The 26,158-nt window shown below is 54.0% G+C and overlaps 1 protein-coding gene and 2 long non-coding RNA genes across 4 annotated transcripts in view; 1 reads left to right on the top strand and 2 right to left on the bottom strand.

Annotated features, from left to right (window-relative positions):
* Positions 1-19,276, bottom strand: part of SMAD6 (SMAD family member 6) — a 75,707-nt gene extending 56,431 nt beyond the window's left edge. The window contains exons 1-3 of one of the 2 annotated variants that reach the window (XM_081831296.1): positions 16,520-19,056; positions 8,929-8,985; positions 5,099-5,176 (exon numbers count right to left, since the gene is read on the bottom strand). In XM_081831296.1, coding sequence (XP_081687422.1) covers positions 5,099-5,176; positions 8,929-8,985; positions 16,520-17,330 — 946 coding nt within the window. In that variant the 5' untranslated portion in view covers positions 17,331-19,056. Of the gene's footprint in view, positions 1-5,098; positions 5,177-8,928; positions 8,986-16,519 lie in introns of both variants that reach the window. The other variant, XM_081831297.1, reaches the window with a different exon arrangement.
* LOC145723550 (uncharacterized) lies at positions 15,691-17,898 on the top strand. Its single transcript, XR_014148699.1, has 2 exons — positions 15,691-15,774; positions 15,894-17,898. It is a non-coding gene; the product is annotated as an uncharacterized LOC145723550 (long non-coding RNA).
* Positions 19,277-20,769: 1,493 nt separating the features above from the next.
* On the bottom strand, positions 20,770-24,998 carry LOC145723545 (uncharacterized). Its single transcript, XR_014148685.1, has 3 exons — positions 24,250-24,998; positions 23,806-24,053; positions 20,770-22,080 (listed from the first exon to the last, which is right to left on the bottom strand). It is a non-coding gene; the product is annotated as an uncharacterized LOC145723545 (long non-coding RNA).
* Positions 24,999-26,158: the final 1,160 nt, after the last annotated feature.

The following is a 26,158-nucleotide window of genomic DNA, read 5'->3' as shown; positions in this document are numbered from 1 at the left end:
TTTGTAGGCTCCTATTTATCCCATAAAACCCAACCTGGATATCACCTCTTCCAGGAAGTCTTTCTGGGCTGCCCCCCGACCACACCAAGAGTCAATCACTAACCTCTTCTTCCTCTAGACTGTCTCTTCTACTACTTCTCATTATCACCGTGTCTTCACCGGTCTGTGAGTACCACGAGGATAGAGATCATGTAATTTGTGTTTCTGAGCTCCCAGCTGTAAGCAGAGCGGCTCCCACGCCGTCATGGCCACATCTACCATATGCCGTGTGCCAAGCCGTGGCTGATCTTGTAAGGGCCTGCCCCAAAGTCCCAAAGCCAGGAAAGGGCACGGCTGGGACTTGAACCCAGGGCCTAGTGGTGCACAGCCCGTGCTCTTCAGCCGATTTTGCTGAAGAGGCTCAGCACACGCTGACTGAACTGAACTGAGCACCTTGGAGAACAAGGAGAGCTAGGGTCTCTTAGACGGGAGTGTCTGAGGAGAGCATCTTGGGCCCTAGAAGGAGGAAGCAGCAAGAAACAGTACACCAGTGCTCCTCTCCCAGCTTCGGTAGGCGCTGACGATGAACACCAGACAGCACCAACCCCACAGGGTACCTGCTCAGAGAGCACAGAGATGAAAGGAGGCGGGTGTCTGGGCAGTGTGGACCCGCCGAGGCTATGACCTGGCTCCACTTGCTTATGCCCGCTGTGCGGCCCTTGGCCGCTCTCCTACCCTCTCTGAGCCTCTGTTCCCAAACTCTGTCCGTCCACAGAATGCAGGAATCCTAGAGAATGGACTGTGCTCTCGAGAAGCTTACAGTCTGGCTGGTCGAGGAAAGATACCCACATGTAGCTGAGCTCCCAACCCCCCTACGTGAGCCTATGTAGCTCCCTGCCTTTACCGGACCTTTCCCTCTAAAAATGAGGGGCTCCCCCTCACTGGCACAGCTCTAAAGAAACAGCATGCTCTGACGACTGAGATACCAGCACGCACATCCAAGGTCAGACAAAGGGACAGCTCAGTCCCTATGACTGGCAGCTTATACCACACCTTGCATACAGTGGGTGCTTAATAAAGCGCTCAGTTATCCAATAGGCACTAGAACAGGATACCAGAGGGGAGTCATTGGTTCCTGAAAGAGCCAGCCCAGTGCTGCACCCCCCAGCCCCATGGCATGGGAGTGAAGCAGGCCTGGCTTCTAAAGCAACACCTCAGGCTCTCATTTAATGGCCCAACGCTCACTCAGCACCCAGCACGGAGCCTGATCTGGCTGCTCCGCACCCAGGGCCTAATGCTCCTTGTGTGGTGCTCATTCTGTTCTAGCCTAGAGCAGCTGAACGCCAAGAGAACCCTGCCCTCCTCCCTCAACCCTCCTCAGAATGCTCATGCCTATGTGGCCCTTCGTCCCTCAATTCCTTGAATTATGGCATATTCTACCTTCACATTGCCAAGAAGGGTTGTCTCCCAGCCACTCACACCTTAGTATGAATTTAACTAGCTAACCTTATTGTCCTCCCCCAAACTAGACTGAAATCAAAGGAACAGGAGAAAGACAGAGGTATTGCCATGGGGGGGCGGGGGCGGATAACCTGAGGGGACTTTAGATAGTCAAGGGCAGCACCCCAGGCCCCGAGGTAGGCCAGGAATCCAGAGTGTCAAGCTTCTGAAGGCACCCCAAAAGGGCCTTCTAGGCTTTCAAGACTCTGGGCGTCAGTCTTTAGATCTAGTAGAAGCTCTGTATTCTGCCCCTCACTGAGCAATCTTGCTGGAGTCATCTGTCCCCTCTGAGCTTCAGTCTTCTGTTTAGCAGGGATCATGCACCTAGGAGCTACTCAACAGATTAGATGAGTGTCCTGTCAACCACGCAGCAGAGCGCTGCAACCAGACCCTCTCCTGTCCTGCCGCCCATGTGTCCCTGCCTGCCCCAGCCATGACTGTGCCTCAAAATGCCCACCATCCCCCTAAAGTGGCCTCAACAACAGGACAGGAAACTGAAGCAGAGACCTTGGAGCTGGATAAAAATAGGCAGACAGCGCAAGGCAACCGAGTGGGCTCTGTCCTGGGGCTGCAGACATTCTGCTCAAGAGAGGGGCCAGGCTCTCAGGAACAGGAGCCCCTCGGGACTCAGGGAGACAGAAGGGGCTGAGGAAGCTGGCCCGTGTGGGCTCAGGGTGGTCTGCACCACCCTGCCCAGTGGTGACAAGGATGAGCACTGAGCTCTATGCACCCCATCCCTGGTTCTTAAACAGGGCCAGGCTGTCCCCAGGCTCTTTGGATCACACTCCCTTGCCCCCACCCCTCACCGGGGTGTGTCTCTGGGAGGGGGATGGGAGCCCTAGCTGCGGAATGCCAGGCAGGACCCTAAGGGCAGGAGGGCTGGGCAGTCACACCGCTCAGGCTCCCAGCTGGAGCCTGCCACTTACAATTCAGGAATTTGGGCAGCTGGCCCAGCAGGGAGCCTCAGTTTCCCTATAAAATAGGGCGAATCACATCCGTCTCACTGGGTTGCCATAAGGAGTCAATGAGATGGAGAATGACCAGCTCTTAGCAAAGCGCTAAGTAGTGAGTGTCAATAAGGTCAACTGTTGTCAGTAGCAGCAGTTATTATCTGTCCTTGAACATCAAACACCCTGGCCAGGCCCAACACATTCTGCCCGTCAGCTTTCTGACCTCACCTCGGTCCGTACTAGCCGGATGACTCCTGCCTTCATCCACTGAGACCTGTCACCCCTCTGGGCCTTCCCCTCACCCTGCAGCGCCTCCCTCCCCGAGCCTGTCCTCCAGGGTGACAGCTACCTCCGCCCCAAGCCTAGGAGCTCCCAGGAGGCGAGGGCAGTGCCAACCCACTGGTCCTCTGAATCCCACAGGACGAGTAAGCTGGAAAAGCTGACCAGCGAGCCCCCAGAACGGGAGGAGATGAGTGACGTTCCTGGAAGGTGCCTGGGTGACCACACGGGGAACGCTCCACCCACCTCCTGAGACAACCTCGAACTCCGACCAAAGCCCAGCAGACCCCATTTGATCCCCCCACCCCCACCCCTGAAACCCCAAACTTTCTCCCCAGTTCCCTCAGCCCCTCAGAATTCCAAGCCACTGGACGCCAAATTTTCTCACGCAAACCATGCGGGCCTCGTCCACAGTAAAGAGCAGCAGGGATCTGCTCACTGGCCAGTACCACACAGTGCTCTAGAATGACTGGGTGGTAATCCCAGACGTGGGGCCCCAAAGGCCGCCAAATCTAACAGCCCCCAGGGTCTCTGGACATGCCCCTCCAGAAGGCGCTCTCTCCTGGTTCTTGTAGGTGCTCTGGGGTCTGCTCCTTTCTGACTGAGCCACACACCCAGCCAGCTCTGGGAGGACAGAGATCCAAAGAGACTGTATCTGCAAACAGACCCAGACCGTGGAACTCTAAAGCATCTCCGCAAATGGCAGTTTCCACCATTAACCGGGTGGGGGTGGAAGCAGAGAATGTGGAAAAATTACCCATCCATCTAGACGACCCATGCCGATGCAATCCACCTAAATTAAATACATTCTGAGGGCTGGCAGGGGCACAGAATCATGCATTCAGAAATACTGTTAAGCCTCCTGCTTCAAAATTATAGGCACAGAAGAAAAAGAATGGATTAAAATACTAACTTCTTGTGCTCATTTGGTAAGGTCTTTCAGGGAAAGGCATTATAACCAAGTAGGGGCCAAAAGGCATAGAAGAAAACCCCAATCAGAGGGGCCACCAGAGACCGGAAGGCAAGGGGACCCACTATGGGACCCTGGGCAAGTCACTTCCTGCTCCAGCTTCTCGTTTTCCCATCTTTGAAACAGGCGTACCTGTTTGATCTCCCATGGTTGTGATGGAATACGGAATGAATGGGGAAGGGCTCGGACCTGGGAAATGGCCAGGCAGCCACGTGCAGCCAGCATCGTGTCCCCCTTAGAGTCACGGGATGAGGATGGCAAGAATGACAGCCAGAACTTCATGCGGGGGAATGGAGGCTTTGGAAGTACATGCAGCCCTTGCAGGAAAGGGGGACGGGACAGCAGTCAGGAGCACAGTGGCATGGTGGCAAATGACTCTGCCACTCTGTGACCCGGGGCCAGGACTTTACTGCTGTTCTGAGACCATGCATGTACAGGGCCGGAGCAGCGGACACGGCCAGAAGGAAACACTCCATAAACAGCTATGGTCACTGCTGTCGCCATTACGCCCCAGGCGTGGGGCAGGGGAAGGACAGCTCGGATGCACTCAGAGGCTCTCACCCGGGGAGCCAGCCATGCCCACTTGGGAAGAAGCAGCACCAGCCTGAGTGGCTGTCACGCCATGCAGCACAGACCCAGGCCACAAGCCCCAGCTGTCTTCCTAGCACACCCATCCGCCGTGCTCCCAAAGGGTCCCACAGACCTCCGCACCAGAGTCCCTCCTGGCCCCCGGTGACCCCAGGTCACGGCCAACCTCTCGTTTCTTAAGCAAAGCTAGGTTTAGCTATTCTCAGGAATGGGAGGATCCCTGTGGCCAACTTTTCATTGCAGGGGCTTGGGGGACTCCAAACTGGGGTTCTCTCTGCTTCCTAGCCCAGCATCCACCGCTCAGGGAGAGACATGGAAACCACCAGCCTTTGGCAAAATCCTCGCTTGCCAGACCCTCCCCCAAGCTCGTTCTACCCACTCGATTTCCCCCTCTTCTGACCTTCCACGTCTGTCCTTCCTCCCCAGAGTGCGGAGAGGAGGAAAAAGCCACAAAGATAAATGTATACAAACACATGTGTTTTGGAGCCTCTCAGCAGCTGGGACAAGAGGCTCCCCTGCTAAACAGAGGGATGGAGGGTCATGCTGGGCTTTCACCAGCCCCACGAGAGACAAGGTGGAGACAACTGGGGAGCACATGGCCCAGCAAGCACTTTCCAAGTGACCAACTTTAGATCTCACTCGTACAGATCGTTCTTAACCCCAAGGACGCCGGCAACGAAGACAGTGAATCTTCCAATCCAAGAGGTGGGAGGAAATGGGAAAAGAAAAGGAGAGAGGAAATCAAAAAGGCCTCCATCAAGCTCCCCGCCCCCACCTGTCCCCTTCTGTGAAGTTCAACACAACAGCACCGTGCAAGGACAGAAATGCCAACCTGAGAATTCACCCGGGGCGGTGATGAGGGAGTTGGTGGCCTCCATTTCAGTGTAAGACAATGTGGAATCAGATAGATCTACGGAGGAAAGAGAAAGACAACTTAGTCGGCGGTGGGGCACTCCTCTCTTTTCTTCTCTCTCACGCATCTGTGTGTGTGTGTGTGTGCGTGTGCACGTGTGTGTGCACGCAAGTGCTTGCAAAGGGCACCGTGTCCCTCCCAGCTTTCTGATGCCACTCTGTAACCTCGTCCCATGATCACACGAGACCAAGCCAGCCAGCCCTGGAACTCCTCTGGAAAATGCTGAGTCTTGCAGCCTTGGCACCTGAAAAAGTCTCAACTACTCTGACCACAGAAATAACCCAAGTTCAGGGGACTGAGCAAGTAGCAACTTGGAGCCTCCGTGGGTAAGGTTAAATTAAGCCCCTAAACAATTCATAGTTGCTGCGCTTAATTACCACCATTAAAATTCTTAAAGTTGTTCCTTCTTGCTTGCTTCCTTCCTTCCTTCCTTCCTTCCTTCCTCCCGCTGGAGCTGGGGAAGCTCTGTTTTAACAAGTTACCAGCCACCCTCACTCTGTCCCACTTGCACCCCTCTAATTAAGGGCTCAAGCATTTGCTCCCAGATTAACTTTTTTTCCCCTCTTCCCTCCTCCATTCCTTAATATCCAAACCTGCTCACAGGGCAACTTTCAATGCCTGGACTGTGTTTTTGTTTTGTTTTGCTTTTTTAAGGCTTTTTTTATTTTTTTAAGTAATTTTAAGTACTTCATATGGTGCGCATTATTTGTTTTCCCCTGTCTTCAGTGCAGTGAGTGAGATGGGGAAAGGAAAATCTTTTGCACGTTTTCTCTGGAACACTGAGCTGCTACCCAGACAAGCCGATGCCTTTTTGGGCAGGCGGACTCGCAAAATTTTTCCTCTGCTCCCAGCCACGAGGTGTTGTCCGTGTGAAGGAGTCATAAGGCATGTTCTGTGAGGCTGACAGCTCGTCACCTTCTTACCCAGCTCAACCCAGGTCTGGCTCAGCTGGTCCCACCTGGCTCAGGAGAGCCACTCCAAGCTGGGGATTCCTGGGACTAAAACCGTTAGCCAAGGCCCTGGCTAGCTAGAATTCCACTGGATCTGTAGGATTTTTTTTCCCCCTTTTACCACAAGGTTTGGGGAACGGGAAGATGAAACATTAACCAATTTGGGGTTTTTGTTTTGTTTTGTTTGTTTCCCACTTGCCAGATGCTGACTGGGTGTTCTGGGTTTTATTTTGTTTTTTTGGTCTCATGTGATCACAGAGGCTTAGAAGTGAACTGACTTTTTGTTTATGAAAAAGCAACAATGCAAGGAAAAGAAAATAATACAAAAAATAGCTCGGACTATTTATCGGGGCACGAAAAAGTTATCTGCTGGTAAAACGTGCTAGGAGGGAAATAAGGACAGATGGAAAATCTCTTTAAAATAAAAATAAGACCCACAATGCCCAAGTGGGAACTTCTTAAGAGAGTTTTGCTTTTCATATCTATTGGTCCCGAAGTGTTCAGCGCCCTGAGTCTTGCTGCTACTTCTTGTCTGAAGTAACATCATCGCAGGCTGAACCTTATTTCTAAGGGAGCCGCTAGAGAGCCCACGTGGACAGCTTAGTGAGTGAGGGTCCCCAGAGTGGGAATGGTTTCCACCTTTCAAGGCTCTTGAGGCCCTATTGTGCATTCTTCCAAAGCCTCCCATTTACTGCTTCTAGTGACCCCTGACATTGGAAGCAGCACAGTGGCTGGTAGAGAAAAGAACACTTCCCACCTTGATCACTGCTCAAGCCCCACGGAGGGACCCTGTCTGGAAGCCGGGGTCCCAGGTTTGAGTCCCACCTCTGCCACCAGTCATAAAAATCAGGGCTCACCAACTTTTTCTGCAAAGGGCCCCCGTCATAAGTAAAACTTTCAGCCTTGCGAGCCACAGGATCTCTGTGACAGCAACTCAACTGTGTCGCTGGAGTATAGCAACAGCGAGAGACAATGTGGGAGTGGGGGAACACGGCCATGTTCCAGCAGGACTTTTTGTATGGATGCTAGACTTTGAATTTCATGTCATCTTCACGCGTCAGGAAATAGTACTCTTTTGATTTTTTTTTTTAACCATCTAAAAAAGTGCAAACCAACCTTAGCTCACAAGCCAAACAAAAACAGGTGGTAGGCCATAGTTTGCAGACTCCTGAGCTGTGTGGCCACCAGCGGGTGTCACTTCCTCTTTCTAGGCCTCAGTTGTCCCATTTGTAAAATAACCGAGACACCTGTTGATTTCCAAATGGTCACTCTGCAGGGCCAGGCACTGTCCTGATTTTTGCTGCTTTATCTCAGGCTGACCCGCAATTCCTCAGGGCAATGATCCTTGACATTCAAACAGAGGGGCTACATTTACTGAGAACATTTGGGCTGTTTGGTTTTTTTTTTTTTTTTTCTCCTTCCTCTAATGGAACTAGGGATCTTCTAAGCGACTAGTGCAATTATGTTGACTCGGGAAATGCTGAGACAGGCCCATGAGGGAGGGATGGAGAATGGCCGAGTCGAACAGGGGGCTGCTTCGTGGGTTTCCGCCTCAGCCCTACTGCTCATTAGCTGGGGGGCCCTCTTCGTCCCTCAGCCAGATCCCTCATCTGTGAAGTGACAGGGTCCCACCAGATGACCTCTTCGGTTCCCCGGAGAACTAAAAAAAGCTCCTCCATCCACGGGATGACCAGACGTGGGGAGAAACAATGAGGAAGTTGCCATCATTAAACCACTGACTCAAACACCGTCATGGGACAGCCTCTGTCCCCCTTGACCGAAGAGGTCAAACTCCTGAGCAGACCTGGGGGGCGCTTCTCACTCCACAGGGGGGCCTGGAAAGCAAACTGGCCTGGATGCCTGAGAGTCTGTGCCACTTAGGAGTGACCTCCCAGACGATGCTGACAGAGGCTACTGGGAAGAGGCCTTTACCAAAAACAAAACAAAACCCACTTCTTGTGGTCACTTGGTGGAATGTATTAGCATCACTGCCATGCTAGCTGACTTCGAGAGCCTGAATCCCACGGGAACTGCCTGGGAAACAAACTTGCTCTCCTGATACTGGTAAAGCCGAACTAACTGGCCCCACCCCTGGGATCCTCCACTGGAGGGTACAGCAGGGCCAGAGAACAAGCCATCGCCACTTTCAAAACCACATGCCTCTACTCCAGAATCTGAGCTGCTCGTCTAGCCCCAAGGTTTTCCAGAACACCCGTTCTGCCTCCAAATGGGACCTGCCTTATACGATGACCAGCTCCACTGAGCGCACGGAGGGGACGGACCATGCCAGCGACTTCCTGCACCGACACACAAGCTGTCTCCATGGTCCCACTGTTGTTTCTGCCCAGGTGAACTTCTTGGCTTAACATGGGGAGAAGCACACCACTCCTCTCCACAGTGACTTCATGCTCTACCTATCTGTCATAGTGCTAATTACTGCAAGCTAAAAGGAGAGCAACCGAGGGCTGGGGAAGGGAGAGAGGAAAAGGGAGAAACACCAACCCATCTCCAATGAGGTGCTTAAGCCAAAACCCATTCATCTCCCACAGGCCCATGTTTAAAGGTCACAGAGAGGTTAATGATGAGCGGAGGAATTTCGAGATGTAAATAGCCCGCTGCAGAGCCTGGGTCTGCTTTGGCCCAAGTGTAGGTGTGTTTGTAAAACTTCGCCCCAGCGCAAAGGCAGCCAGGCCTGCTTTTCGCCCCCCCCTTCCCTCCAGCCCTTCGGCACTGAGGCTGCACCCCCCCACCCCGCCCCCAGATTGAAAGGGAGCTGGGTGGGAAGGAGGACACACTTACCCAGTGGCTTGTACTCGTCGCGAGGAGACAGCCGAGAATAGGGGGGTGGTGGTGATTCTGGAAGACAGGAGACACAACACGTCACGGCTGGGGCAGGGGAGGTCACACCTGGGGGTTCGACCTGGCTTTTGATGATTGGTGTCCTCAAATAATAAGCCCAGCCCCCAGAAAACTCTTTCCCCACCACCTCTCTTTACCCAACGGGGAAGGCCCCAGGCTTGGGGTACAGACCCAGACTCAAGCCCTCATCTGCCCCCTTTGGCTGTGTGACCTCAGGCAAGTTACTACTTCCCTTCTCTGAGCCTGTCTCCTCAGCTCTGAAATAGGGATAATAACCATAAAGACCTGCCAGGTTTGCCAGGAGGGCAAACGAAGATAATATATGTAAAACAGCTCTTGGTACTCTGGAAAAGTACCTGTACAAACACTAACTGTTGTTACAACAAATGAAACATGGGTGCAGTGAGAGTCAGAGCTAGGATACCTGCCTGATAAAACGCAGGATGCTCTGTTAAATTTCAAGTTTGGATATATATGGCATAATTTCTAGTATACGTATGTCCCTTGCCCTGTTTGGGACATACGTATACTAAAAGATTATGTGCTGTTTTTAACAGAAATTCAAATTCAGCTAGGCATTCTGTCCTTTTATTGGCTAAATTTGGCAACTCTAATCAGAACTGAGTGTGAGAGACACAGAAGCTCCTTTCCAAATAAGCTGCATTATAACTGACATTCTTCGGGGGCAGGGAGGAGGGCAAGACTGGCTAGAGCCCAGGAAGGCAACCCAGCTTCCCAGATGGGAGACCTTAAGCCAGTCACTTCCAGCTAGCTCTCGGCCTCAGTCTCCCACTTTGTAAAGAGAAGGGGTGCACCCCAAGCTCTCCATGGCCTCCCGGCTCAGACCCTCTGTGATTCCTTATTGTCTATGGTATTTTTCTTTTGGTTTCCTTTCATTTGCCTAAAATACTCCTCCTTAAAAACATGTATTTTGTCTTCAGAAGAATTCCTTAGCCTCTTGCTTTAGGGGAAGTAACAATTTGCTAAACTAAGTAACAATTTGCATGAATGAAATGACCCTTCATTTTCCCTAAATGAAACTAAACACCACCAAATCGCAAAAGAAAACAAACCCTCAGTGGTAGTAAAGCGGTAATAACTATTATTAGGCAGGTATCAGTAATGACACAAGGGGTAATAAGTGTTTTTCGCAATTATAATAAGGCACAATTCGTTGTAGGAGCGTTTGTTTTCCTCTGCACACCCAGTGCAGCTTCACTTCTTCCCCACCCAGCTTCTCCAGCCTGAAATTACTTCAACAAAGTCAAGGCTCTGAGGTCTAGAAACAGGGAATCTTTTGTGGACAGGCGTTTGGGAGAAGGAAAAGTGAATCATGGAAGAGCCACTGGGAGAGAAGCAAACATTTGCTGAATGCCTGTGTCTTTCTCCACACCGGGCATTTTCAACTTCATTTATTGTAAGTAATTGCATTCTTTTGGATCTTAGGTACAGCGTGGTTAATCATGCTTCTGGGCACTTCTTATTTCGTCCTTTCTCAAAAATAAATAAGGTGGCCATTCTCATTCCCATTTTACAGATGAGAAGACTGACTTACCCAGTTTCCCCCCCAGCCAATCATGGTGGAACTGGAATCGGGGCCCAGGCCCTGACTCTGCTCTACATCCCAAGGACGCAGGCAACAAGAGGCACCCTGTATTACACCCCTTCACCCCAGTCATCAGTCCATCACGTGCACAGAAAGTGCTCGGTCAACATGTGCGGACAAAGACGATGGTGACCAGGATAATGGAGAGGTGGGGGCCTCTGCAGACAAAGGTGTGGAGAACGAAGACCTAGAGGCTGAAAGGAGTGACCCAAAGGAGCCCCCCAACAAGACTCCAGGAAGGCAACTATTTGCCTTCAGTAGGAGCCACTTGGCCCACTGGTCCTCAGGGTCTTGGAGGGGCGAGAGACCAGACCTGAGTGAAGACCGGCCTCTCAGGACAAGAGGCAAAATGCAAGTGGGGCTACAGCTCCACAGGGAAAGAGAACTGAGGCGGGCACTCCCACTGCACAGTGAGCACGGAGGCCTGGCCGGGGGAGGTGACTGCCCCAGGGCCACACAGCAAACTGGTGGGAGAACCAGAGCCACAGCCAGAAGCCAGGTCTCCTGATCCCCAGCCTCATGCCCTGTCCACTCCCCCACTCACTTATCGGAAGGCCTGTAATTCCTGTGTTAGGGTTCCTTCTGCAAAAATCTGATTGGCTGAGGCTCAGGCCACACATGGTAGGGCGCTCTGGACAACTGGCCTCCCAGATCTGTCCCCCAAAAGTGAAACTTGGCAGCAATGGGCAGTGGCGGCTGGAGTCAAGCCACTGTCACCAACCCCAGCATTTCTCCCAGGGGCTGTTTATCTGGGACCCAAAATGTGGAGGGGAAGAAGGGCTATCAAAGTCCCCTCTTGAAGGAGCCGCCGGAGACTCCCACCACCCACGGCCACTCCCGGGCTGGGTGTGTCCTAATGTGAATGAGGCAGAAAGCAAATCTATAAATTTGAAACGTCCCTCACACCAGCTTGTGAGGAACTGCAAAGCTTTTAGGAGGGACTTGACCAGGCCTCCATTTGCTCCAGCAAAATGGTTCGCACAGAACTGCTGAACAACTTTAGAGGCTGGAAGCTGAATGCTAAATTCCATCCTGGGCAAGTTAAAAAGTATGAAGGCTTATGGACTCCACCCCAAGACACAGGGATTTATAATGTCACATGTTCACCCAGCTCAACTGCTCCTTTTAACTGGTTCGGGCACCTGGGGTCCAGCCAGGTAAAGGACCTGTCCAAGGCCACATAGAAAGGCAGGAGATGTTATTTTACTTCTGCAAAACAAAGTGGAAGGCCAGGTGGGGACCAATACCGAGTTACCTTTTTTTTCAAACAATTGAGTTCTCATTCACATACCCTAAGGTTCACTCTTTTAAAGTGTGTAATTCAGTGTTTTTTAGTATATTGAGAGTTGTGAGACCAACACCACCATGTAATTACTGGACATTTTCCTCACCCCAAAGAAGCCCTGTCCCGTTAGCAGTCAGTCCCTATTCCCTCAACCCCCAAACCCTAGACAACCACAAATCTACTTTTGGTCCCTATGGATCTGCTTATTCTGGACATTTCACACTAATAGGTTTACATAGTATGTGGCCCTTTGTGTCTGGCTTCTTTCCCTTGGCGTATGCTTTCAAGGCTCGCCCGAGCTGCAGCATCCACGAACTCTTTTATGGCTGAATGATATTCCGTTGTATGGCTGGTTAGCCATTCCTCAGCTAATGGACATTTAGACTTTCTCCATTTTTTGACTACTAGGAATAATAATAATGCTGCTATGACCAGTCTTGGGTGACCTTTAACTGGCACCGCCGCTTCACTCCCAACACTTCCCGGCCCCACGGATCTGGGTGAGGGGAGCCCCAGGTCACTAACTCAGGTGGGCAAAGCGGGTACTCAGGTGGGAAACAAAAGGTCAGAAGAGCAAGTGTGGGCTGCCTCCAGGCCCTCTAGCCAGTCCCCTCTTAGGAGCCACCTCAGCACTTACAGAAGTTGTATTGATTTTTCAGTAGTAACTTAGATGCTCTAAACTTGAAGGGGAGAGCTCCTACAACCCTGCGGGCCCCTCTAAAAGAAATGGACATGAGAGAGAGAGAGAGAGAGACATCAGACACTCCAGCCTCAGGCATCAACTTCAGGAATCTCCTCCAACTTCCTTCAGAAGTAAGCAGTCAGCCAGGGGCCGAGCGTACCAGAAGGTTAGTGCTCAGCTCAGCTCAGCTCAGACGGGCCTCTGGTTAGCCCCCAGGGGGTACTTAGCCTTTTGGGATCTAGACCATAATTCTAAAGCCAGGAGAGTTCTCTGCCTCTCCCAGCGCCTGGTGATGTTTCAGTTTGGGACAATGCCTTCCACCCCCCGTCTCTGCAGTCCAGCATCTCCCTTAGGAAAGGATCCACATGCATCCCTGGGCCTCCCAGTCGCCACCCTCCCAGGGGTGGCTGTGGCGGGGGGAGGGGGCCTCCCAAGCAACCGTCCCCTCCACCCCCAGAACCTGAAGGCTCAACCCCCAAGCCCGGGTTGGGAGCCTCAGAAAAGGAGCTCCTGGCGCTTTAAGGCCGGCAGAGCCTAATTGCCCAGATTCCCCCGGCAGCCAGATAAACAGCGCAGCCGGCTGGCGCCAGCAAGAAGCAAACTGCACATTATCACCCCTTCCTCACCTCCAAGGAGGAGCTCCGAGGAGCAGGGCGGGCAGGCCGAGGGGCCGCCAGAGGGGCGGGGCAGGGGCTTGGAAGCCCAACTTGAAATTGATCTCATTTCAAAGGGATAATGCCAGGCCAAATAAAAGGAAAACTTTTTAGCCCGTTCTAATTCCTATAGTCCTGGCCTGGGAACCCTGTGTTTTCCTAGGCGGCCTCCTCCAGTCGTTTAGAAGTTCGCTCTTGCTCTGTCTCTTTCCCTGGCGCAATTTGGATAATAGTAATTTACTGAATATAATTACAGAAAAAAAAAAAAGTGGTGGAGCAAAGAGCAGGAGATTTATTCCAAAGTTAATGGATACTTTCAGGAGAAAGGAGCTGTATAAACACAGGTTAGAACTGTGATTAAAGTATTTCTCCACATTTCCGTCCACATAGGCACCGAGCTCAGCGAACTGGCTTTTCCCGGGACAGAAAGACACACAAGAGGGAAGGGGAGCTGGGCCTGACTCCCACGGGGACGGAGGTGCTGGACAGAGCCGGGCATAGAGGGAGGACCCCCACTCTCTGAGACAAGCATGGGGGAGAGAGCAGGGCAGGGGAGGCAGGCCTGGGTCCCCTGGAATCTGCCCATCAGACCCCAGGGATTCTGTCCACCGCCTCACTTTACACGTGGGAAAAGAGGCCCAAAGAGGGGAACTGGCCCCACTGTCCCAAAGCAAGCTGATGGATGGGAGCAGGGTTCGCTCTGAGCAGCAGGGATCAGCACTGCCCAGAAAGGGGCCTCCTGGCCACCTGGGCTCCCTGTGGGGGTCCGGTGGGCACTGGGGTGACTGGTAGGGTGCCCCTCAGTTGGCCTGCTGGGTATTTGGGTGTACTCTCCAGCTACGTGCCTGCTCTCCCTGAATGTGTCTGTCCATCTGTCTGTCTGCCTGCCTGCCCGCCCCACTGCCCCAGCCCTCTTCCCCCAGAGCCCTGGAAGGAGCAGTCTCCTTATCAGGATGCGCACGGCTGAGCTCCAGCTATGCACCCGCCCAGCTCCAGGAGCCAGGCTGGCGGCCAGGCAGCAGGGGTGGGGTGGGCAGCAAAGGGCTCCCCAGTTCTCAGTCCCAGCGGCCCAAGCCATCAGGCAGGGGATGAAGCAAGAGGGTCAACCTGACACCTACTGAAAACTCTTCCCAGACCATCAGTCCTCCCAACTGCCCCGAGGGTGGCCTGAATGGGGGGAGGGGGGAGGGCTGGCAAAGAGGAACAGAACAGACACAGCCCCTGCAACAGTGCCTCCTTTTGGGATGAGGGAGGGAGTCAAGTACCAATGCTCAGTCTAGAATTAGATGTGGAGAATATTCCTAGAGCCACCCACTCACCAGTAGGGAGACTGTGAGGGGAGGTTACTCATCCAAGGTCAAGCTTACTAGAGACCCTGGGACCAGGGCTTTGGGACGAACTGTTCCACTGCAGCTGTACCCCCCAAATTGGCCAAACTTGAACCACCACCTAAGTTGACTTCTAATCCAGGGAGGGAGGGGTGTGCATCCCTTCTGGCTCACACACCTGAGCCTGCCTGGCACCTTGACTCTCAGCTGGCCCTCTCCTCCTCCTCCTCTCTGCCCACCTCCCCGACCCATCTCCAGATAGAATTATGGAGCTCCTGGAGGGGATCCTGTTACCTACACATCCCACAGCGCTCTGAGAGTTCAGACCCAATGACCTGGCCCTTCTTCCCCCGTCTCTGCCCCATCTCCCCGGGGAAGATTATGTTTCTTAAGGGCATGGGTCCTACTCATATTTCTACTCTCCCTGCTATAGCACCCAGCGCCATGCCTGGCACAGAGTAAGTGCTCAACAAATATCTGTGGGCAGACTGACCTGGTAAGAGAGAAAGTAGTTGCCAAGACCTGCTAAAAGCACAGAGCGGGCCCCGCCAATTATCTCCCACGCAACAAAAATGACTGGGGACAGGGCAACCACAAACAGGGCCCCCCTCTCCAGAGTTAGGGAGGAGACAGGGTGGCAGAGAGGAGGAAGCCACTTCCAGGAGAAGCTGTCTGGAAGAGGAACAAGGGGCACACAAAGCCTACCATGGGCCACAGGTCCGGAACTGCCAAAAGCCCTCGAGTCACGCCTGGAGTGACCATGTGGGGACCAGGGCAGCCAGGTCAATGCTGCTTCTCCCCCACCCCCACCCCATTAGTGCTCTCTCTTCAGGAACCGCGGAGACACCTGCCTTTCCCCTCCAGCCACTACCCTACATGTGAATAAGACATCTGGGACAAATCCTGGGCCCACCGTCCCCTTCCACACTGGGAGTCCAGAGATCTGTGATCTGACCCTCTATGTGCTCCCAGGCTAGATGCTGACTCTCCAGAGGGGACAGAGACTGGAGGAGTTCAGAGCCCTCCCAGGCCCAACAGCCTTTAATCTTCCAGCAGTCCCACCCCCACAGAACCCCCAATGCCACCTGATGCATACACCCCTAAGATGCTATGGGCTGAAATGTGTGAGCCCTGCAATGCAGAGGTCAGAGCAGGGGAACTGCAAGCTTCTGGGGCCTGCCAGAAGCCTCCACCTGTCCTTACCTCTGCTCCAGAACCCAGGGCCTGCTCAGGTAAGCAGGGCTGGGGGTAGGGTGTGTGCGGGAAATCCCAGGAAGAGAACAAAGAAGGGAGGCAGCTCGCAGAGGTAAGTAAAATTAATATCTGGCTTCCTCGCCTCCTCCACCTCTAGACCGTCAACTCTAGAAACACTGGACACAGAACTGACAATGAGGAGGACGGCGGGGGCCCTGATATTTGACCCCAAGGGATGCCGGGAGCAATCAGGGCAAGAAGGTGGTCTCCACTCTGAGAGAGCTTTGCTCCAAACTATACAAAGGAACCAGTGTGACAATTTATGAACACTTTTGTCTCTAGACATGAATTGTCTACGCCCAATTTCACAACTTGTATCTACCTGGACATAGGAAAGTACAGCATAGGAATAAGCATATGTACACAAATGCTACAGGCCTGGGCACAGACTGGGGGGGGAAGGGGGGGGCTGGACGACACTCGTGTTCGGCTTCTCCTAGGCCTGCCCTCCTCTTTCACCGTCTATGAAGTTGCAGCCTACATTGGTCCCTGAAGCTGCAGAGCAAACTCGAATGCATACCCTTGCAAGTTTGCCCGAGTCTTAAGAAGAAGGTGCCATTGGACACGTGTGCCCCAATACCCACTTCCCGGGCCGTCCTGCCTCCAGGGGCACCGGCGGGTGCAGCCGCAGATCCGCCCGCCCGCCCGCGGTGTCCCGGACCGAAAGGCCTCGGAACGGGGCGGGGAGGGGAAGCCCCAGCCCCCGCCGGCGCGCGCGCTCACCTGGCCCGCAGAGCCGGCTGAAGTGGTAGGGGTTGCAGCACACGGTGGGACCGTCGGCGGCGGCGGCGAAGCTGTGGCAGCCGCACAGGGGCTTCAGCTCCACGGCGTGCTGCAGGTCGGGCCAGCGGAAGAGGCGGCCGAGCAGCAGCTGCGGCGGCGCGGGCTGGCCGCCCAGGCGGAGGTCGGCGCGCGGCACCAGCACGCAGCCGCCCGGCACGCCGCCGCGGGACTCCACCGCCTCCAGCAGCGTGTCCAGCGAGCGCTCCTTGAGCCGCTTCAGCAGCGAGTACGTGACCGTCTTGAGTTCCTGCTCGAGCAGCAGCAGCCGCGAGCGGGCTTCGCGACTCCGCCCGCCGCCCGCCGCCTCCAGGACCGCCCCGGCCAGGGGGTCGCCGGCGTCCCGCGGCGCGCCCGCGGCGTCCCGCTCCGAGAAGAGACAGCAAGTCACCGTCTCGCAGTCACTTTCGGGCAGCCAGCCCGGGCCTCCCGGCCCCGCCACGTCCAGCGGGGAGCCCCCGGCGCCGGCCCCCGGCTCCGACATGGGCCTCGGGGGGCCCCCTGCGCGCCGGCGCCTCCCCGCGCCCTGGGCGCCTCGCTGTCCCACCGCGTCCCGGGGCCGCCGCGGGGCTACCGGGCGGACTTCGGAGCGGCCGCAGCCTCCGCCTTCTCGTGCCCGCGGGGCCGGCTCAGCTCGGCTGCCCAAGCTCCCATCCTCGTCGTCGACGCCGCCGCCGCCGCCTTCCTCCCGGTCGGGGACCACACGACTTCGCCAAAGTCGCCGCACCAGCCCCGAGCGTTTGGACCTGAACATACGATATCCTTTGGCGCCGGGGGTGGGAGGGAGGCGGTCTCCGGTTACCGGGGGTCCGTTCCCTCAGCGAGGCGCCGGCTGCGCGGGCCGCAGCCCCACATGAAGCTCCGCCGCCGGGCGCCGTGCAGATCGCGCACAGCCTGTCGTCGAAGGAGCGCCGCAGGGCTGCAACATGAGGGAGCTCGCCGGGCCGGGACGGCGGGGAACACGCGCGCGCCGAGCCGCAGTCCGCGCGGGGCCAGCGGCTACATGGACCCCGGCGGCCCGGCTACTCAGCAACTCCAGCCCCGGCGCTGGAGGGGGACTGCAGGCGGCGCCCCGCCAGAAAGACCCCGCATGGGCCGGCGAGCCTTCAAAAGTTGCGCGGCTGGTTCATGAGCACAAAGCGCTCGCGCCGAACCCCCCAGGTGTCGGGGCAGCCCTGCTTTTAAAACCCAAGCGCTTAACTACATGGGCTTTTCCTGCAGGATCCGAAAGGCAGGCTTGTTGATACCCTCAGCTTCCTCCTTACTCCCTGCAAACAGAAAAGGGAAAAAAAAAAAAAAAAGGAAAGAAAGAAAAAGAAACCCCAAACAAAACCAAAATCCTGGAATTGCATGCACGAAAAGCCAACTCCGTCTCAGGTCCCAGGCGCTAGATGCACTTGGAGCAAGTTTCTCCTGAACGCGGGTGTCAACACATGAGTGGAAACTGTAAAAATCCCAAAGAGCTGTTGGGAATCCTTAATTAAAAATGCAATCCACCGAGGCAGAGGTCGCTGCCCGCCCCACGCTGCGCTCGGACGCCCGGGGCGCCGCGGCTGCAGAGGTCGTCCCCCTCCCCCCTCCACAAAAAGTGCCTCCCGGTGGCCCCGCGGTCCCTGCGAGGTCTGGCGAGGCAGCGCCCGGCGGCTCTTTCTCTCGGCTCGGCTCCCTCGCTCGCTCCCCCGCTCGGCTCTCTCTCTCTTTTTTGTTCTCCTCAAACGCACACTGAGGGCCCCCGGAGGAGCGCCGCGGAGTCATTGGCTGCCTCCCATCATATGCCAGTCTAGACACTTTGGCGGCTCCGCGGCGCTGATTGTTGCGCAAACAAGGTTTCAAGTTTCTTAACTCTTAAAGGAGAACACGTCCCAATGCAGGGCCCGAGGCTCCGAGGGGCCGGCTCCCGGGGCGGGCCGAGCCCGGGCTCCCGCCCCACGCTCGCCCCGGCACCCCCGCCCCGAGCCTGACAGCGCCCACGGCCCGCTTTCTGGCCCGCGTTGCGCCGCGGGCACAGATACGAGCGAGCACACGCACACGCCCGCGCGCACACACACACACGCGAGTTACACAAACCACGGGTGAGCGGCCGAGGGCTCGGTAGACCCACTGAGGCTTGGATGCAAACGGGGCGCTTTGCCTCTCCCTGGCTTGTGCACAAACTTGCAAACACACATTGCACTTTAGAGTTGGTCCAAACCCCCATCCCAGGGAAGGCTCATAAAAATGGGTGTGCGTGTGTGCCTTCCCGGCTTGAGTCCCTTGGGAGCAGGGGGAGGCTCATTTGTTGGGGTAGCAGGATCTTCCGTGATGGCACCAGGTCTCCACACCCCCTGCGCAGTCAGGGGTCGCTCTGCTGGGCCAAATGGGGGACTTGGGACGCTTGGCGCACGGGGACTCCAGGCTTGCCGGAGGTAGGGAGTTGCAGGGGGTGGGGTAAAGGCGGGGAGTGTCTCCTCTCCGACTCTTCACGGTCGCCACGGCCCTCCCTCGGAGCTAGGCGGACCGCCAGCCGTCCCGGGCCCCCTCGGGGCCGGGTGCTTCCTCCTCCCCTTCCCCCAGCTGATTCTCTGCACCACCGAGAGGGATGTGGGTAGGGGTCGTGCTTTCCCCCGCTACGTTTCCCCAAGGAAATGGGGGTGGGTTGGGGGCAGGGTCCCGCCCGAGCGGGCCCGGAGCTGGCTGGAGGGGCGCGGCTGCAGCAGCGGGCCGCCCGGCGCAGGAAGGGTTAAGGCCGCTCCTGCCCCTGGAGCCGGCGCGGCGGGGTACCTCCTCGGGCGCGCTCGCTCGTCCGAGGGTGGCAAAAGTTCAAGCTTGTAAAGTCAGGATTGGTCCCGCGCGGAGGGAAAAAAGGCCTGGTCCCCCCCTCCCCCCCCGGGCGCGGCGCCGATTGGTCCGGTCGTGGGGCGGGCACCGCCCTCTCCCCCGGCTCGCGGCGGCCCCGCCCCCGACACGACGCCCCGCCCCTTTCCGGGCAGGAGCCCTGCCCCGCACTGAATGAAAGAAATTCCGCTACTCTCATTGGCCCGGGGCTGGGCGCCATTCCCCCGCGGGGGCCACGGGGGCCGCGGGGGCGCTGGCGCGCGGGTCTCCCCCGCGGGTGCCCACGTGCGGGGCTGGCCCCTTGAGTGTGCGGCCCTGAGAGTACCCCCGGGCCCCGAGTCTGCGTGAGCGCTGGGGGAAGGGCGGTATATTCTGGAAGGACTCAAAACCATTTGCTGAGCTTTTACCTGGAGCCAGGTACTGTTCGCGCTGCGCTCTCCGGGAGAAGTGGTTGTTCTCTCGAAAGGAGCTTCCTCACCCCCATCCCCTGCTGCTTTGGCCAAATCAAAATAGCTGCCACCTTCTTGTTTGAAAAATGGGGATGACGATGCCTGCCCTGCGTTCTTCACTGGACCGTGAAGATCCTAGGAGATAGTGCATTTTAAGCACACAAATCCAAGTGAACAGCAAGATGAATTTTCGCAGGTGAATACAACACTTGTGTAACCAACACCCAGAAGCCCCTCTCGTGGTCCCTTTCAGTCATTTCTCGCCCCCGGGGGGGGGGAATACAAAGAGAAACTCAATGCAATGTATTTTCTTTTATCAGGGTAGTTGCTGGTCTGGCTGTGGATTGCAGTAAGGACTCCTACTACGGGCAAGACAATGTTTCAGGCATCATAAGGATTCAGTCATTGAATTCCCGCAACAACCTTGATAGGTTCTATTGCTATTTCCATTTTACAGATGAGGAAACCGAGGCGCAGGAACTTGCCATTTAATTTGCCACTGACATGAAGGTAGTGTTGAGAGTGCATAAACCAGTATGTATGCTCACCCTCAACAGCTAGAGAGTGGTGTGTGGGTCTGTGTTGCCAGAGCACACTCTCCAGGGCAGTGACTTTCAAAATGTGATCCATTGGACCTGCTGAATCAAAGTATGATGGGGTGAGGCCCCAAAGGCCACTTTACACTTTGGGGGGAGATATGGTTGTTACCACTATTTTACAGATAAGGACACTGAGGCACAGAGGCTTTAACGTGCACAAGCTTTTAGATAGTTGCAGAGGGGAGATTTGAACCCAACCAACTGGGGGGGGGGGTGCTGGTTTGCAGGTATGTGGGAAGCAATGGTAATGGGGCAGCAGGCTGGGGGGGTTACCTTCCTAGGGAGGGCTACCTTCTTCTCTGGGCAGTAACTCAAAGTTTGGTTTCTGCTCTTGCTCATGCAGAGCTGTGACATTAGAGGTGGGGTGCCATTAGGTGCCTGCTGGATGCCATATGAGGAGCACCAAAACCAGAGTCTCATGTTCCTGAGTTCAGTACTGACCTTCCTTAAACCTCCCTTGGCTTAATGAGCCTCTGGGTCTTCGTCTGTAAAATGGGAATAGGAATCATGTTTGAGGCTGTTACCAAAATTAAACGACACGAGGACCCAGAGTCATCCCTCATTACAGGAAGATGCCTCTTAGTGGAGATAGTATCAGGAAGGGAAGGGCCGTGACAGCTCCATTGTCCTTGGATTCCCAGGGCCCATCCGGCCTAGCACCCGCCTGCACTGCCACCACTAGAGGGTGTGTGAGAGGCCGGCAGGGCAGGGCCTATGAGCTAAGGCCTAACTAAGGGCACCCTCCTAGATGGCCCTGTGCAAAACAAGCTCCAGTTCCCTGGGGATGTAGGAGAGGAGGAAAGTGGGCTCCCAGCTGCTGCTCCTCAGGTCTCTGCAGCCACATTTCTCACAAAGCAACTCACAAAGAATGAATCCTAACCCCTCAGCATCAAATCGACCCCCCCCCGTTATTCCAGTATTTTCCCAAAATACCCTGTGCTTTCGCTTTACAATGCTTCTCACCATTCATAACCACACAATTCCATGTCCATTCTCCTCTGCTTCTGGAATGTAAGCCCCACGTGGGGAAAGATGGTGACGCTATGAGGCACCAGCCACCCGCATCAGCACTGAGTGGAGTGGAGTCAGACACAGGCCATTTGAGACCACCCTGTGCCATCAAGGAAGGTCATTCACACAAGACAGCATCTTGCCCCATTCCTTCTCTCCAGTCCCTAGCCCAATGCCTGTCACATAGTAGGCACTCATTAAGAATCTGTGAGGTGGTTGAATTCAAATCTCTCACTTAGCCAAGCTTCATGCTCATCATCATCCTGTACCAAACATTTATATGCACTATCTCATCAAATCCCCCCAAAAAACCGACACAGTGAAGAAGTTATCATTCTTACTAGACCTGTTTTGTAGAGAAGGAAACAGAGAGCTTTAGTAATTTGTCTCTGGTCACACAGCCCATAGGTGGCAGAGTTGGGACTTGAACTCAAGCCTCCTTGAGGTGAGTGTTCATCTTCTTAACATCTGATCCTGGAAAAGAAAACGCGGTCCTTTGCCCTTGGGAAGTTTCCGTGTGAGCTGGGAAGACACAAGGCATGAAACAGCAGAAATCATGTAAGGCAGCACTTGCTTCTTGGTGGTGGGAAGAGGCGAGCTCCAGGGGTGACTGTTTAAAGGGCTAGGGATCCTGCAGTAAACAAAACACAAAATTCCTAAGCTCAAGGAGTCTAGTGGGAGGACAGACCATAAACAAAACAATCAGGTATATGGTGTTTTGGAAGGTAAAGGTGCCAAGGTTAAAAATAAGGTAGAGAAGAGGAAAGAGGAATGCCAGGAGAGGGTAGGTGTGGTTCAGAGAAAGTGGTCAGGAAACGCTTCCCTGGGAAGGTGACATTTGAACAAAGTCCTGATTGTGGGGGGTGGGGGGGACCACTATGGGAAACAATGTTCTAGGCACAGAGAACAGCAAGTACAAGGTTCCGAAGGTGGGAATGTGCCTGGCGTGTTCCAGGACCATCAGAGAGGTGATAATAGGTGAGAAATACTGGGGGACAGATTGAAGGGTCCCACAGGCCATTTGGGGGTCTTTGGCTAGTTCTCTGAGCAAGTAGAGCACCCCTAGAGGTTCTGAGAAGGGGAGGGTCATGTTCTGCCTTGTTTTAGCTGGCTCCCTCTAGTGGCCATGTGGAGACCAGACTGAGGGGGGGACAGCTGGGAGCAGGGACCTGGTGAGAGGTTGTCCCTGTGGTCCAGGAGAGACCACGCTGGCTTGGGGACAGGCGGTTGGATCCTGGACATATTTGAAGATAGAACCAGCATGATCTGCTGTTACAGATCTGAGTGTGAAAGAACATCTCAACAGTGAACACATGTTATTGACGCTTATTTGCTTAATTTTTAAAATCAATTCACTCTTACTCCGCCTTGTCATAAGCAGTAATATCCATGGAGTCGCAAATGTGCTAGTTATATTTATCACTTTAAATACATAAAATATGTTTGCACGTCAACTAAAATTAGCCCGGGGACCACCTGGATACATGCAATGCTGAGGATACCGATTTAACCAAGTGCTAATCTCACCCACTTTCAGGCTTTTTTGCTTGTTTATTTGCTTGCTTTTTTACTACTTTCTCGCAGAAAGGATGATTTTTTTTCCTGTTTATAATTAGGTCCTGTCTATAATTAGGGGACCCATTACCATAGCCCCTATGCTTTGAATGCTGGTTTTACTCTGGCCACTCCAAGCAACCTCTGCCCGGGCAGTACAGAGTGGTCGTTCTTCACCATTATTTTGTCAAACCCAACAGACCTGGGTTCAAATCCTCTTCAGCCACCTCTTAGCTGTGTGGCCTTGGGCAACTTCCTCCACCTCCTAGGATAACCCTTCCAACCAGATGCTATGCTCATGCCCAGGTGATAGATTCCAGATGGGGAGCTTGAGACATAAATGGTAATAAAAATATTGGGAGACTGTTTTAAAGATTAAAATGCTTAGCACAGTGTCTGGCACCTAATAAATGCTCAGTAAATGATAGTAGCTGTGATTAGTGAAATGAGCATGGAGTCAGTCTTTACCAGGGTAAGCCTAGGTAAACAGGGTTATTAAAACTAGCCTCTGGGAGACTCATCTGTAAAGTGTACCTACCTGCCCGAGGTGGGAGTGAGAGGAGTTAAGTTCTTCCACACAGTAGGACTCAGCAGCCCACCGTGAGAAGTGACCCGGAGAAGGAAGGCCAGCTGTGTAAGGGAACTGAGAGAATCATCCCTTTCCAATGCTACGGAGTACACCCTTTGGGCTGCACCTAATCCTCCACTCTCTAAGCAGCCTTTCACCAGTGCAGAGCAGAAGGGGCCAGGGATGGGGGTGCCTGGGGAGAGCACCTAGTACCAGGTGAAGAGGGTCACTTACCCAAGATCGCAGAGCCAACTGCAGGGAGCCAGGAATCCAGTCAAGGTTTTTCTGATTCCCAGGGTTCCTTGCTCCCCTTCCCAGTGCTCATGGCCCAAGTGCATATCAGATATGGTGCAGGAAGTAGGAGGGCAGGCTCTGGGGTCAGACTGCATGGCTTCTAATTCTGGTTCTGCCCCTTACAGAGTGGCCTTGGTCCCATTGCTGATGCTTGCTGAATTTCATCTCCCCCTCCGTAATGGCTGTACCTACATCATAGAGGCCATTGTGAGTATTGACTGAGATTATTGCGCAAAGCATTTAGAGCTGTTACTCTCAGCTCCGTGTGGATGACACGGGAGAGAGGGCTGCGCCTTGAACATTATCAACTTTCAGAAATACAGAATGAATGAATGAATGAATGAATGAATGAATGAATGAATGAATGGGTGAAGCGCTGCAAACCTCATGATCATTAAGAGGGCTGGAGGCGGTTGCGCAGAGGTCAGAGGGAGGACTGTGGATTTACTGCAGGGCAGCTGGGTTACCCCAACCCGTCGGTAATCCACGTCCTTCTCAGGCTGGGCGACTCGGGGGGCTTCTTGAAGTCAAAGAGTTCATTTGACTCAGAGATGTTAGAGAAGGGACATCTGGGTGGCTCAGTCAGTTAGCATCTGACTCTCCATCTCAGCTCAGATCTTGATCTCAGAGTCGTGAGTTCAAGGCCCATGTTGGGCTCCGCGCTGGGTGTGGAGCCTACTTAGAAAAAAAGTTGGAGAAATTTATTTTTATATTGTAATGTATTCCACATTTAATATTAAAGCTAACCCAGATATATCAAGGAATAGAACGCAAGATTCCCATGAGCTTTTGACAGAGAAGGAAGACATCCAAAGAATGGCACCATTATCAGGATCAGACCACCGCCCCGACCTGACCCTGAGCCTCCTGGATGAGGCTCACTCCCTCAGCCTTCAGGGGAATACAGGGACCCTCACTGAAGAGATAACGCCCAGGAACAAGGCTCATTTTATACTTCAACAGGTTTCTACTGGGCACTTGCTAGAGGCCAAAGGCATTTTGTGACGATACATACAGTTATGTAATATCCCTCGGAGTCTGGGAATTTATTCAAAGACATGACTGCGTTCAGCCATTCCTCTACACCACCATGGCCAGAGAGAGCCACTCAGGTCCCACCTCATATCCCCCTCCCACCACATGAACCCTGAACAAGAGAGGGCCTGCTCCTCGGAACGCCCCACAGTTCCCCTGTGTCCTCTGTGACATCCAGTCTTCACACATGCTGATCCTTCTGCTGGAATGCCCTTCCTTCTTTTCCTCTGAACAAACATTTCCTCTCTCTCTCTCCCCGGTGAGAGGCCCAAGGCTAGTTTCCTTGCAGTGTCCTGGCATTTTGACATCCCTCCTTCCTGGGGCTGGGAATGATTTGTCTGCCTCTGAGAGCCCCTCAAGAGCTCAGCCTGAGTGCTCCTCATCTCTCTACCCCTCGCCGAGCACCCAGGAGGTGCTAGAAATGGGGGGAGTGGGGATTTCATTTTTGATCGATATGGCCAAATAGGCCTCCTCATAGAAGCTTCCCGACATCCTCTCCCTGTAGCAATGCCCACAGCTGTTGACGCTGGGGCTCTGCTTTCTACAGACAGCCTGCAGATGTGCCTGCTCGGGACTGAAATGCTGTATGCATACAGTTACGTCTGCACCACTCCAAGAGCGGGGAGTTACACTCTCTCACTTCGCTTTGTAAGAAAGCGATCGTGAACCACCTTAACTTTATCAGTAGAGGATCTAGTTAAATAAATGATGGCCTATCATCCTGTTAGGCCTTCAGGATGAAAAGATCAAGATCCCAAATGACCAACAACAATGCAGGCAGGATGCTACAATTTGCACAATTTTTTTTTAAAGTATCGTGTGCATATGCATACAATGTCTTTGGGAAGACACAAGGTAAGCTGATCAAGGCGGTTGTCTGTGGGGTTGGAGAGGTTGGCTGGGGTTGGAAGCCAGGTGAGACGGAGGTTATTTTTCAACCCCTAACTGTTTGGTTGTTTTGTTTTGCTTGCTCGCTTGTTTTAAGTCATTCTATTAAATAGATACTGCTTACGCACGGTACAAAATCTAAACAAGACCAAAGGTTCAGTCCAAAAGAAGCCTCCCTCTCTTTCCTGCCTCCAGCCCTCCTGGTTTGCCCTCTTTGGTACCTTCTGGAATCTTTGCCCTGTGGACAGAATTACCCACTCAAAATCCAATCCAATTAAATCCAATTAAATTAAATCCAATTATTTTTAAAAACAACTGAACTGGGGCTCCTGGGTGGTGTATTCAGTTAAGTGTCCAACTCTTGGTTTCA

The sequence above is a fragment of the Leptonychotes weddellii genome, chromosome 9 (assembly GCF_054177405.1).
Source record: "Leptonychotes weddellii isolate Sample4059 chromosome 9, ASM5417740v2, whole genome shotgun sequence".
NCBI lineage: Eukaryota > Metazoa > Chordata > Mammalia > Carnivora > Phocidae > Leptonychotes > Leptonychotes weddellii.
The sequence above is the reverse complement of the archived record's forward strand: the minus strand, read 5'-3'. Positions and strand labels throughout refer to the sequence as shown.